This window comes from Apteryx rowi, unplaced genomic scaffold, assembly GCF_003343035.1.
Source record: "Apteryx rowi isolate R43461 unplaced genomic scaffold, aptRow1 scaffold_649, whole genome shotgun sequence".
NCBI classification, from domain to species: Eukaryota; Metazoa; Chordata; class Aves; order Apterygiformes; family Apterygidae; genus Apteryx; species Apteryx rowi.
This window is the reverse complement of record NW_020450926.1, coordinates 164,373-180,916: the sequence shown is the minus strand read 5'-3', so window position 1 is coordinate 180,916 and position 16,544 is coordinate 164,373. Positions and strand designations below refer to the sequence as shown.

The window sequence follows — 16,544 nt, the reverse complement described above, 5'->3', positions numbered from 1 at the left end:
ATGGCAATTACATAGAAAAAGTAGTTGATCTGCACACACAAATCATTCACAAACTACACGGTTTATTTGCAGATGTACAAACTAATTCCACAAGCCGCCAGCAAAGCTCCTCCGCGTTCAGGTCCGAGCCCTGAGGGGGCGCCCCGGGCGCCGAGGCCGGGCACTGCCCCTCCCCTCGGCCCGTYGGTGCCGCGCATGCGCCCCGCCCGGCAGCCAATAAGTGCGAGGCCGCAGGCTCCGCCCATCTCCTGTGGCGGCTTCCACCGCGGCCGGAGCCAATCAGGGCGGTGGGTGTTGTGTGGCGGAAGTGGGGCTCGGCTGGTGTGCGGCGCCATGGCCAGCGGCTCTGCAGCGGTGCTCGCGAGGGCGTTGGAGGCGCTCGGTGAGGGGGCCGGGGCCGGGACCGGCCGGGCTTACCGGCCCGGGCGGTGCGGGGGGGACGAGGCCGCGTCCCAGTCCCCGCCTCGCGGGAGGGCGGCGGTTGGCGGCCCTGCCCGTAGGCCGCTTCCCGCCGGGTGCTGCCGCAGGCGCCTGCCGGGCCCGCCGGGCGCTTCGCCCAGGCGTGGGGCCGTTGGTGAGAGGCGGTTTGGATGTGGCCGCGCCGTCTGAGAGAGTTTGCCCTTAGCGGGGGGGAGCAGTGCAGTGCCCTGGGCTTCAGGGCCGGGGCGGGGTCCTGGGCGGGTTTGGTCTTCTGGTGATGCAGATACCGCCCCACAGCGTTTGGTGGGGTTTTGCAGGACTGTCAGTCTGTACCGCTGTAAAAACTCAATTTTGGTTTCTGAGGCTGCACAGTCACTCTTATTAGACTTTACTTTGGGTCCTGTTTAGATTATAATTAAGGGACTTAGGACCAACTCCTGGATTCCTTTAAAGAAAACCTTGTTTGAAAAGTAAATGTAAGTGCAAGCATGATGACCTAGGAATTACTCAGTGAGATGGAAAACTTACTATGAGCAACAATTCAAGGATTTCTTTCTGATATTTCCTGCTTCTGTTTTTCAGATCTTGATGGTGCAACAGATAAGATTAATTTAATACCTCAAGACTTCTTTGCAGAGCTAGTAAGTTGGACAATAAATGGGATATGGAAGGGCTTCTGGGAATCCTTTGGTTCTTGAAAACCTGTTTTAGTTGTTATGCTCTTGTCCGTTGGGAAGTGAAGTTTATGTATACGGTTGCATAGATTAACATCACTCACGAAATGGACTAGTTCTCCTAATAGGCTTGGTTTAATTTTATTTTTTTATCCTAAAAGACTTTAATATATATATGTATATTTTTATCTTGCTTCTAAATGAGATACACTGTTAGCTAGCTGGGAAGACACTCAGCTTCAGTTTACCTTAAAAAAAAAATCTGTCTACCAAAAAAATAGCACTGTGCACTTGAACAGAATGGCTGTTTAATTAGCATGAAAACAGTTTGCGAAGTAGTAAAAGCAGGTGAGATAGTAGCTAAAAGCTTAGACTTTGTTCATTTGCTTTTCTTGAATTTGATGTAGCTTTAATATCGGTCGCCTGCATGACATGCTTTTTCCTTCACTTTGCATTTAACGTGTTGTCCCATCGTCCATTTTTGTGTTAACCAATTTTTTTTCTTATTGTGTAATCTCCAAGTATTCAAACCACGTGTTTCTAGCTTTGTCTCATACATTAAAATATGTATAAAGAATGTTTTTGAACTTATTTTCTTTACAGTGTGAACAAGTAATTCAGCATCTGAACCATAAGATCTCAGGTATAAATACAGGAGAACTGTGTCAGGTGAGTTTGGATATTAGCACTTGAAAGCAAGTACAATGCCTGGGTACACTGTAGAGATTACATTCCACAGATCACTTATGTATATACATAATTTCATTGCTCATACTTTATTATTATGTATAATTGTTTGAACATCCTATTTTTAGAGACTTCAAACATCTGGGATTGAGATTAATGTCGGTGACCTGGCAAAAATAGCTAATATTATTTCCTTTTTATTTAGGTAAGCACAATGTAATTTATTTCTCTTCAGCTCTCTTTTCCCTCCGCCCCAGCTTATTGTCAGTATTAAAAAGTGACAGCAAATGTGGGTATAAAAGAAATTGAATTTGAGAAAAGGACAAAAATGTATAACTCTTAGTACACAACAAGGACTTCTGTACTTAGTTTGTGTTCTTAATGTTAAAAAAAATATATATATATATATGCAGAGTAACTTCTGTTTAGACTTGATTTTCATAATGAAAAACTAAAGAGGAAATTGTTCTCTTAACCTGTCTGCAAGCTTTAGGGCATCGCTTTTAGGCAATATTTTCTACTGTTGTTTTGCTCGAGGCTTTTCTATTTTTCAAGACTTTGTTCTCTCAAAATCTAGAATCTAAACATTTTATGTATCATTAATCAGACTGTAGAAAATGTGCCAGTAGAAATTTAACTTACTATTTTTTCTTTTGTAAAATATGAAGCCTTAAATCATAATTCCTGAGTGGCACTTTTTGCTGCTTTTTCTCTAGACTTGCTGCCTTTTCAGTTGTGTATCTTACATCATTTGACTTCTGTTTGTACCAGTTATGCAATTACCTAGAGGTCCTTACTTGCCCCTTGGTGATACTTAAATTACCATTCTTAAATGTTTAATTAAATTGCTTTGTTTCTAAAGTAAAATAATATTATTTAATAGTCTTAACTTCTGTATGTGTACATCCTTCACTCAATTATGCCCTTTTTGCAGTTAAAACAGCACTCGTAGGCTAAGATTATTTCTGCTTTAATGTTGCAAGTTGTGCAAGCACAGCAAAGCTTGGTCTCTGCGTATTGTTTCCTCATCTTAAGATGCATTTAGAAAGTCACGTGTTGTTTCTTGCATGTGGATACAAGAGTCATATTTCCAGAGGAGTGAAATATTTTGCAAAAAGAAGTCACAGGCTGCCTAATTGCAAACACATAAAAGCATAAAACAGAAATAGACTTTTGCATATTTGGGGTGAAGTGAGAAACCTTATTCAGTTCTTGAAAAATGAAATTGATGTGGTGTTCTTTGGATATACCYATAGCACAGCGGCCAGAAACAATCTCTCTACAGAAGAACTTGTCGCCACTCCGAGCAACGCAGTCAGCACGCTGCCAAAACATGCAGTTCAAGTTATCCATCATGTATGGAATGAACAGGGCAAATCTATTAGTGTGTCAGAAGATGCGAGAAATATGGCCACAGTGGGGCAGGTAACTAAACAACAAGTGCAGTTGAGCTGATTGTTAACTTTTCAGAAAAATCRGGGCTTCTTTGTGTGTTATGTTGTCAGGCACATGATGGTGTCTTGACAGCCCAAAGCTTTCACTTCGTATAGGTTGCCAAATGTCTAGCCAGACAAAGAAGCATATGCAGTAAAGGTCTTCTGAATCTTAAGACAGTACTGAAAGCTTCTAATATTGTTGCTTGCATGACAAATACACACTTCATACTTTTTTCTTTTTAATTGTACTATGTAGCACTTAATTAGGGAAGATGAGTGGCAGTCAGTATGGTAGACAACTATATTAGCTGTTTATGTATACATTTTCTAAATGTGACTTGAACTGTTCTCTACAGTTGATAGCACCAGCTCTTGAATATGTTTTTCTTTGTCACTGTTGTGTTTAAAACTTTTTAAGGTAGCTTCATTCAGTCTCTAGGATTCCATTGAGGGGGGAGAGCTGTTTATTTGTTTTGCAAAGCATGATACAAAGTGCATCTGCATTTTGAGATCCCTTTTCTAGCACTAATAATCAGAGTGTATAGTTTTTTTTAAAAATCTTTGATAGTAAATAGTCTTCTCTGTTCTTTTCACTTCCTTATTTAGCAGCTCTATTTGTTATCATTTTTAGCCTTTTATATTTATAACTTACCCATGTAAAATTTTTATGACATACCTTAATTTATCTAAAATATAGTTTTGAAATACCTTGATTTTCTTAATTTCTTCTGTTGTAAACTCTTTGTGAGCTGTGTACTTGAATCTGAATTCAGCTATAAGCAGATTTATGTGAAATAAAAAATTTTTAACTTTTTTCCCCCTTATTTATAAGGAAGGGCAGATGACTTTATTGTAAACAGAATTTTTGCAATAGTATCTGAATGTTTGTTTCCCATTTGGATATGGTCTGTAGATGTCCTGTATCACCTGTAAAACATCTGTACAACAGAATAGTAAGAGTAGGTTAGATCTTTTCCTTAATTGCTGTTTCCAATGATTGTTTTCTTCTCTGTAGTTTATAGATATCAGCTGGAAACTGGGAGTTGCAATGAGTTCTGACACCTGCAGGTCTCTCAAGTATCCTTATGTTACAGTGACACTAAAAGTGGCAGACCCTTCAGGACAAGTAACAAACAAATCTTTTGAAATGACAATCCCACAGTTCAAGGTCTGTAATCCAGTGTTATTTGGTTCAGTCTCTTAAGAGCAACTGTGATACTGTTTAAAGAAGCAAATGTGTACCTTGATGCATACATTTGTGATGCTTAATTGCTAATATGATAATTAAAAGGTGAAGCATTAAATAACTGTTTAAAACACTGAAACTAAATACCTGTTTCATAGCATATAGTTCTACATTGCTTTTCCTAACAGGTTTAGTTACTGGTAAATTAAACTCTTCTCTTGCAAATAAACTTAGAACTGAAGATATAAAGACTTTTTGTCTTGTCAGCTATCCATTTCCCTCATCAGAAACTTCTAGAGATATTCTAAATCTCTGGAACTGTTTCCTAGCCTCAAAATCTAAAACTTGGGTTCAGCCTGAAATTTGCTAATGATTAAGAATGGTGGTCAGTCTACTTTGACTGTTGGCTCTTAACTGTTGTGCTTTCAGCTATGAACTCTGGTAACTGTTTAATTTTGCATAAATGTGGCGCTTCTGTCATTCTCTGTTTAAAAGGTTGGTACATCACCTAGAATGTCTTACAAGCTTACAGATAAATCCATGTGGTTACGCAGGAAGGAATTTTAAGAAGGATATTCTGAATCCTTGTGTATTTGGAGGTCTCATATGCCTGGGTGAAGTCTATTTAATAATTTGCTTTTTAACTATTATAAGAAAAGGTTGCTATATAGGGAGGTCTGAATTATTTCAGCTGGGGGTAGAAGCATTTGTCTGAGACTTGCTTGCCTTTTTTTTTTTCTTTGAGGTGTGACAACTGCTTTTTTTTTTTTAGTAGCATCTTTTCCTATTAGTAGTCAAACCAATGCAAATAGGGCATCATCTGTGTAGATAGTGAATAGTTTAATAGTGAATGTGCCCAAATGGTAGCCAGCCCACAAAATGAAATGCAGAAACTTTCAGTTCAAGCTGCAAATTGTAACCGAAAGATAGAGGGAATGTAAGAAACCTGGATTAAGTGAACTTATTGTCTAACCTGCTAGTTTGAACTACAGTTCAGGCCACTCTTTGTGCAACTGAAACTTAACTCTTATTTTTCAGAACTTTTTCAGACAGTTCAAGGAAATGGCGGCTGTTCTTGAAACAGTTTGAATAGAACTCTAATTTACACTGAAGTTTCTGATGGACTTAGATTGAGTAAACTTTGTTCTACACAGGGCATAAAGTGCCATTGTTCAAGCAAGGTATGTATACTTATCTTCCCGAAGAATATTTGTCATCATCCTCCTTGAATCACTCTGAAGACTTYTTTGCTTTTGAATACTTGAGACCTACTCTGCAGTGTCTGTAAAATGTGTTCAGCTTTGTTTATCCTGGTAGACAAAAGATCAGGATGTGTAAAGAGATGTGTCACTGCAGACTTTTTGCTATCCAAGAGCAAGAAACTACGCATTTAACTCTTTAGTGCAGAAAGACATTTGGAAACATTAATTTGGCTGAGGAGATATTAAGAGAAGTGTAAATCCCATATTAACTATTTTGTCTGCAAAATTGAGATGTGCGTGAAAACAGTATTAACTATGAGGAGTAGTTAAAATTACACGTAGCAAGCATACAGTTAGTCTTGAAGAACAGCAATGTCAGGTAGTTTGTTGCAGATATCTGCAGACCTGGCTTTCAGTCTCTTTACTGGAGAATGTACTTGCCCTAACAGCTTGTTTCAGATACTTATTTCCCATTGCCTAGGCTTATGAAAACTGAGTTAATGCAGTAAACTTCTGTGGAAATACAAAACTTATTCTCTGAAATGAAGCCTAGAGGCTAATATTAAACATAGGATGAAAGGTTAATTTAATTCAAAAGCATTTTAATATATTTTTGCCTTTGCATTTAATTCGGCTCTAATCTGTGGCACTCTGCTTGATGTTTTGATCAGCAGTTTGCTTTCTAATTAAATTAGAGTATTGATGTAATTGCCTCACTCCATCCTCTGAACTGGAAAAGTCAAGAGCAAACTTGAGAATTCAAGGCTGGTGTGTTAGCCAAGCACATCAGAGAAATGACCATGCTAGAAGCCAGCAAGTGTGTGGGGGTTTTTTTTGTTTGTTTTGGCTTGTTATATTTTGTGGCAGGAGTCCATAGGACTGTCTTGTTCTCTCCAATAATGTCCTGACTAGTAAAATTTTGATTTTGACTCTGGGAATGAGGGCATTTTCAAAGCATGAGTGATAAAACCAGTGTGCTTATGTACTCTTTTTTTCTTCTCTTGAGTTTTACATAAAACACAAACTACAAATATAGTTGACTGTAATAAAAACAATACTGTTGCATTTCAAGATAGGCTGGTAGTCTAATAAAGCAAGTAAGTCTGAAGATGGACTGATAAGCTGCGTGAAATTTATGCTGTAACTTTGAAATGGTAGAGACTGGAAAAACAGTTCTGTTGGGACAGATCCTCAGGTTCAAGCCCCATATGTGAGAACCTTTCTAACCCACATAAACCTTTTTAACTTTTTTCAACTTTTTTAGAAGCTGGCTGAAAGTCATTGATACAGGTCTTACCTTTGTCTCATCAAACTGAAACACGTTGTGTGTATTGTATGTACTTTGAAGAGAGATTACCCCCCCCCATTTTGAGCATTATTAATGGTTCTTTTGTACATAGAGTCAGTACTTGGTTTTGCTCAGCCAACACACTTTCATTTATTTGGAGTTCTTTAACCAGTGATGCTAAAAAGTTTGGGCTGTGGCTGTTAATCTGGACTGTACTTCCTGTGTTTAGCTGAAGTCAGAGGTGTTTGCTTCAGGGCAGGGGAGAGCAGAATCCTATTTTCTGGGACCTCTCAATGGAATGTCACAAAATGGCCTCAGGAGAAGGCTTCCTATTTGCCTTTTCCCATGTCTCTTTTTATGGCATTGGAGCTGAGTGTGGTGCAAAAATCCTCCAAAGTGTGGAGAAGTGATGTGAGCAGCTGTGTCTTTGTTTTTAATTTGCATAAGTTGGAATGTAAGGTATCTGTAACTGGAAAACGTTGTCATGTTTTGATATTGTGAATTAACCTGTTTAGATCAATGCAGGGGTTCTGGGTGTTGGGTTTGTTTTGTTTTTTTTTCCTTGAAGAGAGTGAAGTTGGAGTCTTACAAATGCTTCAGTTTGTTCTAATGCCCTTAAGTTCTTCGTATAGCTGGAAATACTTGTGCCTTCATGGGAACTGGATGGAAAAGAAGATTTAACAAAGTCTTAACTTTAAGAAACAGTAATTTAGTAGACTGGGAAGGTAAGGAGAAAACTTCAGTTATCACTTCTGCCTGGTCCGTCACCGAGAAGAGAAAGTTGGCAGCGTCTGGAAAGTGTAACTGTTTAAGATAAATATGCCAGAAATACTAATGAATATTTTTGGAATGTCCCTGCATTCCAGCATGTTGTAACTGGCTGGAAGATGCCTGGAGGTGTGTGCTATACCAGCACAACTCTCTGAGAATTTAGAGGAGTTTATAGACATCCAAGAGATGTGATTAGAAGTTGGCTATGGACTCAAAATAATGGGATTTGTCCTGATCACTATCAATAGGTATTCATATACTAAACAATGGAAGAATTAAACACTACTTAAAAAAAGTAAAAACCTAACAGTTTGCAGGATGGCAATATTAACTTGTTCAAACAAGCTGTTGAATCGTGCTTATCTATTTGTGCAGAATCCAGATCTCTTTAAAGCGAATCAGGAGTCCTTGTGTGTTCCTAATTCTACTTGTTGACTGATACAGAATTGTATAACATGAATATTTTTGTAAGTCCACAAACACTCATTAAACATATAGGTGACAAAGGTGAAGATGGTCTGTATTTTATTTTACATCTACTGAATAAAACTGTTTCAAACGCTATAATGGGTAAAGTTCAGAGCTAGATTATGATGAAACTTCTTTATTTATTAAATTAGGATGAAGTTCAGACAAACAGTCTTCCTCTTTGATGGGATACCAAAGAGCTGAGGGATAACTGCAGGCTGCAAGGAATACTTACATGGATCAGTTACAGCTAGGCAAAACACTATTGAACCTGGAGAAGAGATATGTGATAAATGGAAAATCTCAAGAAATTGCATGCAAGTGGTTTAATTCTCCTAACTCTATATAAACACAAACACAGTTTTTGTCTTTTCAACAGTTGCCTGGAGCAGGGCATGAGAAAGGAAGAGGGAAGAAAGGATCTCATGCAGTAACCAAGGTCCACAGAGGGCAGAAATGACTGAAGTCACTTCTGCAGGCTAGTGTTTTCTAGACTTAGCTTCTGCCTACTTGCTTTGACCTAGTTACTGCCAAAATATAAAGCCTGTCTGTTGGGCTTTGTCATTCCTGCTTCCACAAAATTGCCTTTTGTTAACCACATTTTAAAGCTGTGTAAGCTGTTGTTTACTGTGAGCCTATCTTCCCCCTTATCTTAACCTTCCTCTTCTCAAGCTTTGCTACTCTGTTTAAAGATATGCTAGCTGGGACCAATTAAAAAACAAAGGTAGAAAGATGATAAAATAAGGGGACAGGGGAGAGGAATTACCTGTTTCTGCTTGCTCTCTTCCCTGTGGTATTTGGATGTTTTATTATCTTCTTACTGTAGATATAAAGAGAGGGCAACTTGCAATCCTTTGCAGAGTCATGCAGGATTATTCTGTTTAGCCCTTGCAGGTACTAGAATAACACACGAAGATGCCAGAGTCACTTAATCTACTGCAGCAAAAATGCCCCATGCTTTAATGAGCTTTGCAATAGAAGGGAGGACTTAAAATTCAGTGGCATCTATCCTACCCAGTACCCTTTGGTTATCTGCCCCCCACCTTTTTTTTTTTCTTCAGTAGAGCCTACTTCCCAAATTGATTCTGTAATAAAAAGTTGTATGACCCTTGGCTGGGCTGCTAACTTACTGCGCCTTCACTTGGTTTAGGAAGCTGGACCTGTGCAGGTCAGTACATGATACAAGTGCCTAGAACTGGGTTCAGCTTGCATGATATGTTCCTACAGTACTCCCTTCCTGAGGACTGCAGGAGACTTAGTCGCCTCATAAACAGTTGAATTTCACCGTGCACCTTTGTCTGAATATTWACTCTTGCTTCTGCCATGCAGCGCTGTTGATACGTACTCAGCAAGTCCTGCTTTTGGTGCTAGAGTTGCTAACAGACAGCATGCTTGTTAGGGGGATGGTGATTGTCAGTCACTATACCCAATTCCGGGTGCTTTGAAAGACCTTCTGAACGTTGTTTTAATTGCCTTTCTGAAGGTATGTGAAGACATGTCCTGCCATTCGAACTGAGCTGTTGGGATAAGTCTGTTAATTATTTATGACTTTGTGTCTCCTTGAGGCACTAATGAAGCTTAATTTGGAAATGAAGTATGTGCTTAGTTGGATATTACCTGTCAGTTCTCAGAGGCTGCTGATATTAGCTTTGCTGATATTAGCTTTTATAAGTTTCTTCTTTGCTGCCCTGTATTTTCCTCCTATGACTGATTGTTCCACCTGCCTTGTCTGTGATAACCATTTCTGTAGGTGCCATAGTTTCCAAATAATGTTAGTGTTTACATTACAAAATATCATTATACTTATAAACTGGAAATTTCAGTATTTGTCACTTTTGTACTTCACATACTTAGCTTTGGAACAGTAAGCTTTAATATATATATCAAAAAAGAAGGAAAATCTGATGACTTCATTTAATTTCTGTGTGGATAGTTTAAGATGTTTGTTATGGGAGTGGTCACCAGGTGGCACTGCTACATATATTCTTGCTACACAGTAATGCATGTGTCTGACACTGGGGTAGTCCTTCTGTTTTTCTTTAGGTAACTTATCTGTAACTCTACGTGTTCATGCTACTATAACTTTGATGCCACTTTTTATATTGTATGAAAATAACTTTTGTGTTAATTACTCAAATGATACACATCAAAATTTCTAGCTATGTAAAAATTCAGCATCTTAATAATGATAATATATACTATACCTTATAAATTTGCAGTCATTTAAAAGTCATATAATTATAGCAACACTTATGCATTATGACTTGCTCTTTAAATAGTATCATGTTACATTTTTGGGGGGCCTATTCTAGATTTACAATTTTTCCTATATGTTCCTGAAATAGATTTTCCTAGATCTGGTTCAGAGAATAAGCAGTTGCATTTCCCTATCCAAGATTTTTATGCAGCTTAACTACTCGAGCTTTCTTCTTCTTAGCTTTCTTAGCTACTCTAGCTAAGAAAGCTAAGTAGCTTTCTTCTTCATTTCTTATTATGCAGCTTAGTTTTCAGTATCCTTATGCCATATTGATTACACTTAAGAATACACATTTTAGCCACTGAAAGTGGCATTATTGCTTAATTCCCCTTAGTTACCTCTGAATCTGAAAGATAATATTCTGATACTCTTGGAACTACTGAGGTTGCTAGAAATTTTTCTGTTTATCATTAATGGGGCCAGGGTTTCATCACTATTGTTTTAGGCAGAAGGTTATGAGTGTTTTTTAAAAATTGTTTGCATGAGAGCTAGGCCAAATCAAAGTAAGACAGGCCTCCTTCCCAGTGATGCGTCCAAGCTGTCAAGTACTGAATGCTACAACCACATGTGAAACTTGAAAAGGGTGTTAAAGTCTACATTTAAAATGAGTAGAGGAATGTAAGTGCATGTCTCACATGAATCACTGGTGTGCTGTGCAATACTTATTATTCTCACAGTTGGGAATGTGGGAAGAAGAGAGGTGTTCAGCAGTCTACATAGTTAAGACAACAGATGCAGATTTATTTAGGAAGGAGTCAAGGGAGGGGAAGGAGGATTATGGGGTTCCCATCTGTTGTCTTTTTTTACTTTTTTGCTATGCTGGTACCATTCTTGGTATTATACTGGGACTACAAGTGCCCCTGTCAATCATAGTGCCCTGTCATGCCTTCTCTCATCAGACATACAGTACCAAGCTGTGCTTCTAGTTGTCTTCAGAAGTTCTAGTAACGTTTTAATGGTGATAAATTGTTAAAGTCTTTAGGGCATTTGTGTTTTCCTCTTGAATCAGATATAATTTGTCACTTCTGAAGTTGAAGGAGTTTTGCCTCCCAAAACATCTCAATTTCTTATTGATTCTGTACTATACTACAGCTCTGTTAACCTTTCTAGCCTGTGCTCCATCGTTTGTCATAACTTATTTGTGGAATAATCTCAAGGAGTTCCTGTTAGCTTTGGTCTTGGTTTCCATCTCTGGAGAGCTGGAGGGAACCAGGGTCTCTTCCAAATCCCAAAATGAGGTTGAGCAAGCAGGCACCATCAAGGAAGAGAAGCAGACTCCAGCAGCTGCAGAACTCTCTTCTTCCTTATTTCTTCTCTTCCTCATATGTTGCTGCAGTGGTTGGTGAATAGTAGGGAAGCAAATGTATCCTTTACATAAAAGCAGAAATAGTTGGGAATGTGGAAGTTCTTGTTGCAGAAGTCCATCTTCTACAATAACTAGCTTTGCAGCTGGCCTGAGTGGCTAACAGCAACCTTAACTCTCTGTCATCTCAACAACAAGGATTTTAGTAAGCTGATCTGGTATTGGGTTTGGGGGAAAACTTAGGAAAAAAAAAAGCAGTTGTGTGCGGGAATTGCCAATGTTTCCACCTGGAGAGCTGCTGTGATTACACATGAGCACATAGGACTGAAGATTTGGGGGAAGTCAGAGGAATACATCTTCAGAATCTACTCACCCTGCATTACATACAGAAACTTTCTGTGGAGTCCCAGAAACTCGCATTCTCCTCTGCGAAAACCAAAGCCAGCCATTTGTCAACTGTAATAACCAATAATACTTTCAAGATTGCAAAAACTTTTCCTTATAAACAGAAAGCAGTATTTCTCTTCACTGGATTCAAGGTCTTCTCTGCCAGCAAGTTTCATGGAATGACCGTTAGATGGAAAAATGTCAAAAATAGATTATCTTCCTCAGTCAAATGCTTATTTGAGGAAGGCAAGTATACTGTTTCAGTGCATTCTCTTTTAATTAGTGATATGTTAAATTGAGTATCGATGCACGGAACATAAGTGTAAGTGTGGTAGGTCCCCTGAAGTTCTAGAGATGTCTACAAAATCTTCAGCCAGCGATTATTCTTCTATGGTTTATGAACTCTGGTCATTCCAGTTCCCCTAAATCTGCTTTGGAATGGTTCTCCTTGGCAGAACAAATTATAATTTGTTGTTATGATCAAAAAAGATTAGTGCCATTTGAGGGGAAAAAAAGCCCTATTGGATTATTTTTTCATCATTTTTTTATTGTGTACAAATTGCAGTGAGTGTCTTTTGTTATTGACTTGTCTTTACAAGAGTGATATGTCTTACTCAGTCCTTTGGCATTATATCTTAAACTATAATAACCTCTATACATCCTGCAAAATACGCATTTTTTTATTATTTCTAGTGGTGCTTTACACACTGCATATACTTCTGTCTTGTTAGAATCATAGAGGAGACATCAGAGTTTTCTCTAGCAGCTAAAGTTTAAAGCCTTGGTAATACTCCCAGGCTACTGAACTTACTATAGCAAAAGTTACTTCATTAGTGTCTTTGAATAAGATTGAGTGATTAATAAAATGTTTTCTAAAATAAAAATGTCCGTATCTCAGATCTTACTAAAAGATGATCTGAAAGTGAAATGAAATTTGAGTAGCTAAAAATAATGTAAATAGAGTAGTGGATCTTGAAATCCCAGAGAGCTAAGTGACAGCATTCTTAGAAAAGCAGTAGGATAAGAAGAAATTCCAATTAAAGGGAATTACTATTACTGAAATAAAATATTCTAGTCCAAGGTGGTTACAGTTATGCATAAGTTATGGGATTATAAAATGAAATCTACAGCTCCATTAATAACTTCATATTTTTTCTGCAATTATAATTGTGGCTAAAAGCTTAAGAGAATGGATAATCACTGGCAATTAACACTCTGATCATGTCAGATGCTGAATTCCCTCCACTCCCTCAGAAATTACTGAGAACTGTGGTTCCTTACCATTTTGCAGGTTTAAGTCCTTTAACACAGAGGATGAAGTGATGATCCAGATATGATAATGAAATGGCTGCTGCAGTGTCATGTACAGAAACAGTGTACATTATGAAGGTATTGTCTTAATTAACAAAACATATTTGTTTTAATAAACAGAAAGAATATATACTTCCTTAAAATGTCTAAAATTCAGGTCTCCAAAGCTGGTTAGGAAGAGAATATTTTTGTTTTACCTATTTCACTTATATTATCCTGTTTCATAATATCTATTTCATATGGAATCTAATAATATCTCAGAATTTATTTGTGGTGTTCCATTGACAAGCATATCAAATTCAAAATATTCAGAGATGTTTACCTGAATTTAGTTAACTGTATCCATGTTTCATCACTTCAATAGTATGCCTTATTTTGAGAGATTTTGCATCTAATGTCTATTTAGTTAACACAAATCAATGGTAGTTTATCAACAGTTAAAAAAATCAGACTGGTTATTTGGTCGTTCTGACCAACTACAGATGTATTTGCAGCACATTCTTTGGAAAATATTGAACATAGTATTTTCCAGACTTTAGATCTTCCAGTGTTGTTTTTACTTTGAATTTTATGATTTGTTTCAAGAAACTTGGCCAAAAATAAAAAAGGAATTGGAAACATATTTGTAGCCCCTCATCAGGGGCTTTATCTGTGATGTCTCTTGTATGGGTGCTTTTTTCCACTTGAGATGACATGGAGAGAAACTGCTCTCTCATCAAGAGCTGAATGTATTTTCAGAGCTCTATGGATAAATCACCATGGGTTATGGAAAGTTGTTTTATGCTCTGTTCCAGAGCTTCTGAACTCCCATTGACCAAGCTATAAGGATTATCCAGCATTTCAGCTAATTCCTGACTATTCTGTTCAAACTATTGTGATGGCTTTGTTACCATTATAAATACTGGGGAAGAAATTACATGAGGAATGTAAAAGGTGAAAAGTCTTGGTCACGGGTGAAGGAATATAGTTCAATATAAGATAAATTAGGAAGCTTAATTTCAAGGTGCATGAGGTGTTAGGACTGCAAAGAAATGAGAAAAAGGGAATAACTTCAAGAACCAAAGCTATGTAACTAAAGGACTGAGTTTCTAATGAAGCACTATTAACAGGATGGGGGGATAAAAAGTGATAGGCAGATTAAAGGATAAAGAAATGATGAAGTAAACAGATAAAGTTAATGGACAGCTAAGACGGATTACTATGAAGAACTGATTCAGAGAGATGTGAAAAGCTGAAGTGAGAAGAAAAGACAGCTTGAAAACTTTGGATTAACATTTGAGAATTTTATTTTAAAGGTAGTTAAAAATAATAGTGGTAAAGTTTATATAGATTAATTTAGTCTTAAAAATTTGTATAAAGAACTCAGCAATAAATCAAGTAGATCAAAATAACCAGATCTCGCATCATATTAAGCAAATCACTCAAGTGAAAGAGAAAACCAAGCAGCTTTACATAACTGGCATAATGGTGACAATTTAAGAATTCCAGATTCATTCTTCACGTTTTGTTCCTCACAGTTCTATCTGAGAAAATAATTTGTAAAAATCAAAGTGTGTCCTTGGATGATAAAAAAACCCCACCAAGCTCTATAGTGTCTCCAGGTGAAAACTTCCCATTCCATTTGTACAATGTGAGAACATAAATGGATCTGTGATTGCCAAAAAGATTTTCAGCCTTTTTTAAGCAGAAAAAAAAAAACCCRAACCATATCCACATGACTGTCTTCACCCTTCCTGCTTATTATTAGTTATTTGTATTGCCATGGCACATAAAAGCCCAGGTCACTGCCCACAACCTGGTTTTGGTAGGTCTCATACAAACCTTATTTAAGGAATTAATTGCTTCAGAGATGGTGTTCATAAACAGCTGCAGCAATTCAGTATGTTCCAGCCTTCCCCTCAGGCTGCTCCTCTCTTGCACTGGTGCACGAAAATGAATGGTGACATCAGAGCATCTCTGCGGTTCCCAGTCTGTCAGCCCACAACACTGGAGCTGTGTAACTGGTCTGTGGCTGTTTTGTGGAAGCAGATGATCTCAATTAGCATTCTCAACTAACGGGTTCATGATCAGTGTGTGGACTGACGGACAAGATATTTTTTGGACTGATAGGCCTGGGATCCAGAAATTTGGGGAATTATGATTCTAACTACCCCAGTCATAAAATCTACTATACACCAGTGCAGTTCAAATGGTCACGTGCAAGAAAACAGTCAACTCGGGAAAGCAATTCCATTCTTGCTTGCTTTAACTTTCACCATTTTAGCACACATTAGAGCTGATGCCCCCTTTACCAGGAGACTTCTTGCATTAGCTCCACTGTTACAAAAACTCATTTTAGGAGGGCTCTGGGAAGAGGTATGTTTGAGGTCTTTCCCGCGTTATAGGTCCGAATGTTCAAAGTGAAAAGTGCAACCAATTATCCCTAAAACAAAATGGATTTACTAAATAAATAGGGGCAAACTGGCAAAGCAGTGCAAAATATTTGGTTCTAATAATCAGGCTCATTGTTTGTAATGCTACTAAAATACTGCTAGCACAACAACATTTGTGTYGCTTCTGATTGTTGTGGCTTAAGTGACCTGCTGCATTACCTGACCTCGCTCTGCCCAAATAACTTAGTATGCAGCCTCTAGATGACAGAGGAGCTCTTCAGCTCAGGCGCCGGATTTTCTTCTAGAGGAGCTAGACAGGGTTAAGATGGTTGCCATAATACCACGATACTGGGAATCATCACTGCTGCCGCTACAGGCAACGCAGTGACAGTCACTAAATTTTAAAATTAGAAAACAGACACGGATGCTGTAAGATTGGAAAAGCTTTGTGGCAACTTTTTCAGTTAAAGGAGGCCAGTTACTAACATTTACAGTAGGTGGCAGATTTTACATTGTCAAAAGAGATGTTATCGCGATAGCGAGAAAACAAAACAAAACAAAAACTCCAACAAAAGCTCCAACAGGAAAGAGAAACCTAGAAAAAAAATATTGTAGAATTTGAGAATCTTAAAATCGGGCTCGACAGTGGCTCGAGAGGGAGGCACTGCTTAATGTAACCCGTAGGCACCTAAAAACCTAACATTTTGCAACGAGGCTCTTGCTCCCTGCGTGCGGCACCTCCGGAGCCGAAACAGAAATCAGCCTGGAAAGGGCCGCGGCGG

At 38.1% G+C, this 16,544-nt stretch overlaps 1 protein-coding gene across 1 annotated transcript; it reads left to right on the top strand.

Annotated features, from left to right (window-relative positions):
* Positions 1 to 279: 279 nt before the first annotated feature.
* COMMD6 (COMM domain containing 6) lies at positions 280 to 8,176 on the top strand. Its single transcript, XM_026084606.1, has 7 exons — positions 280 to 382; positions 1,003 to 1,061; positions 1,698 to 1,763; positions 1,910 to 1,986; positions 3,038 to 3,206; positions 4,233 to 4,385; positions 5,442 to 8,176. Exons 1-7 carry the CDS (start codon positions 334 to 336, stop codon positions 5,490 to 5,492), a joined length of 624 nt encoding a protein of 207 aa, XP_025940391.1. The 5' UTR covers positions 280 to 333; the 3' UTR covers positions 5,493 to 8,176.
* Positions 8,177 to 16,544: the final 8,368 nt, after the last annotated feature.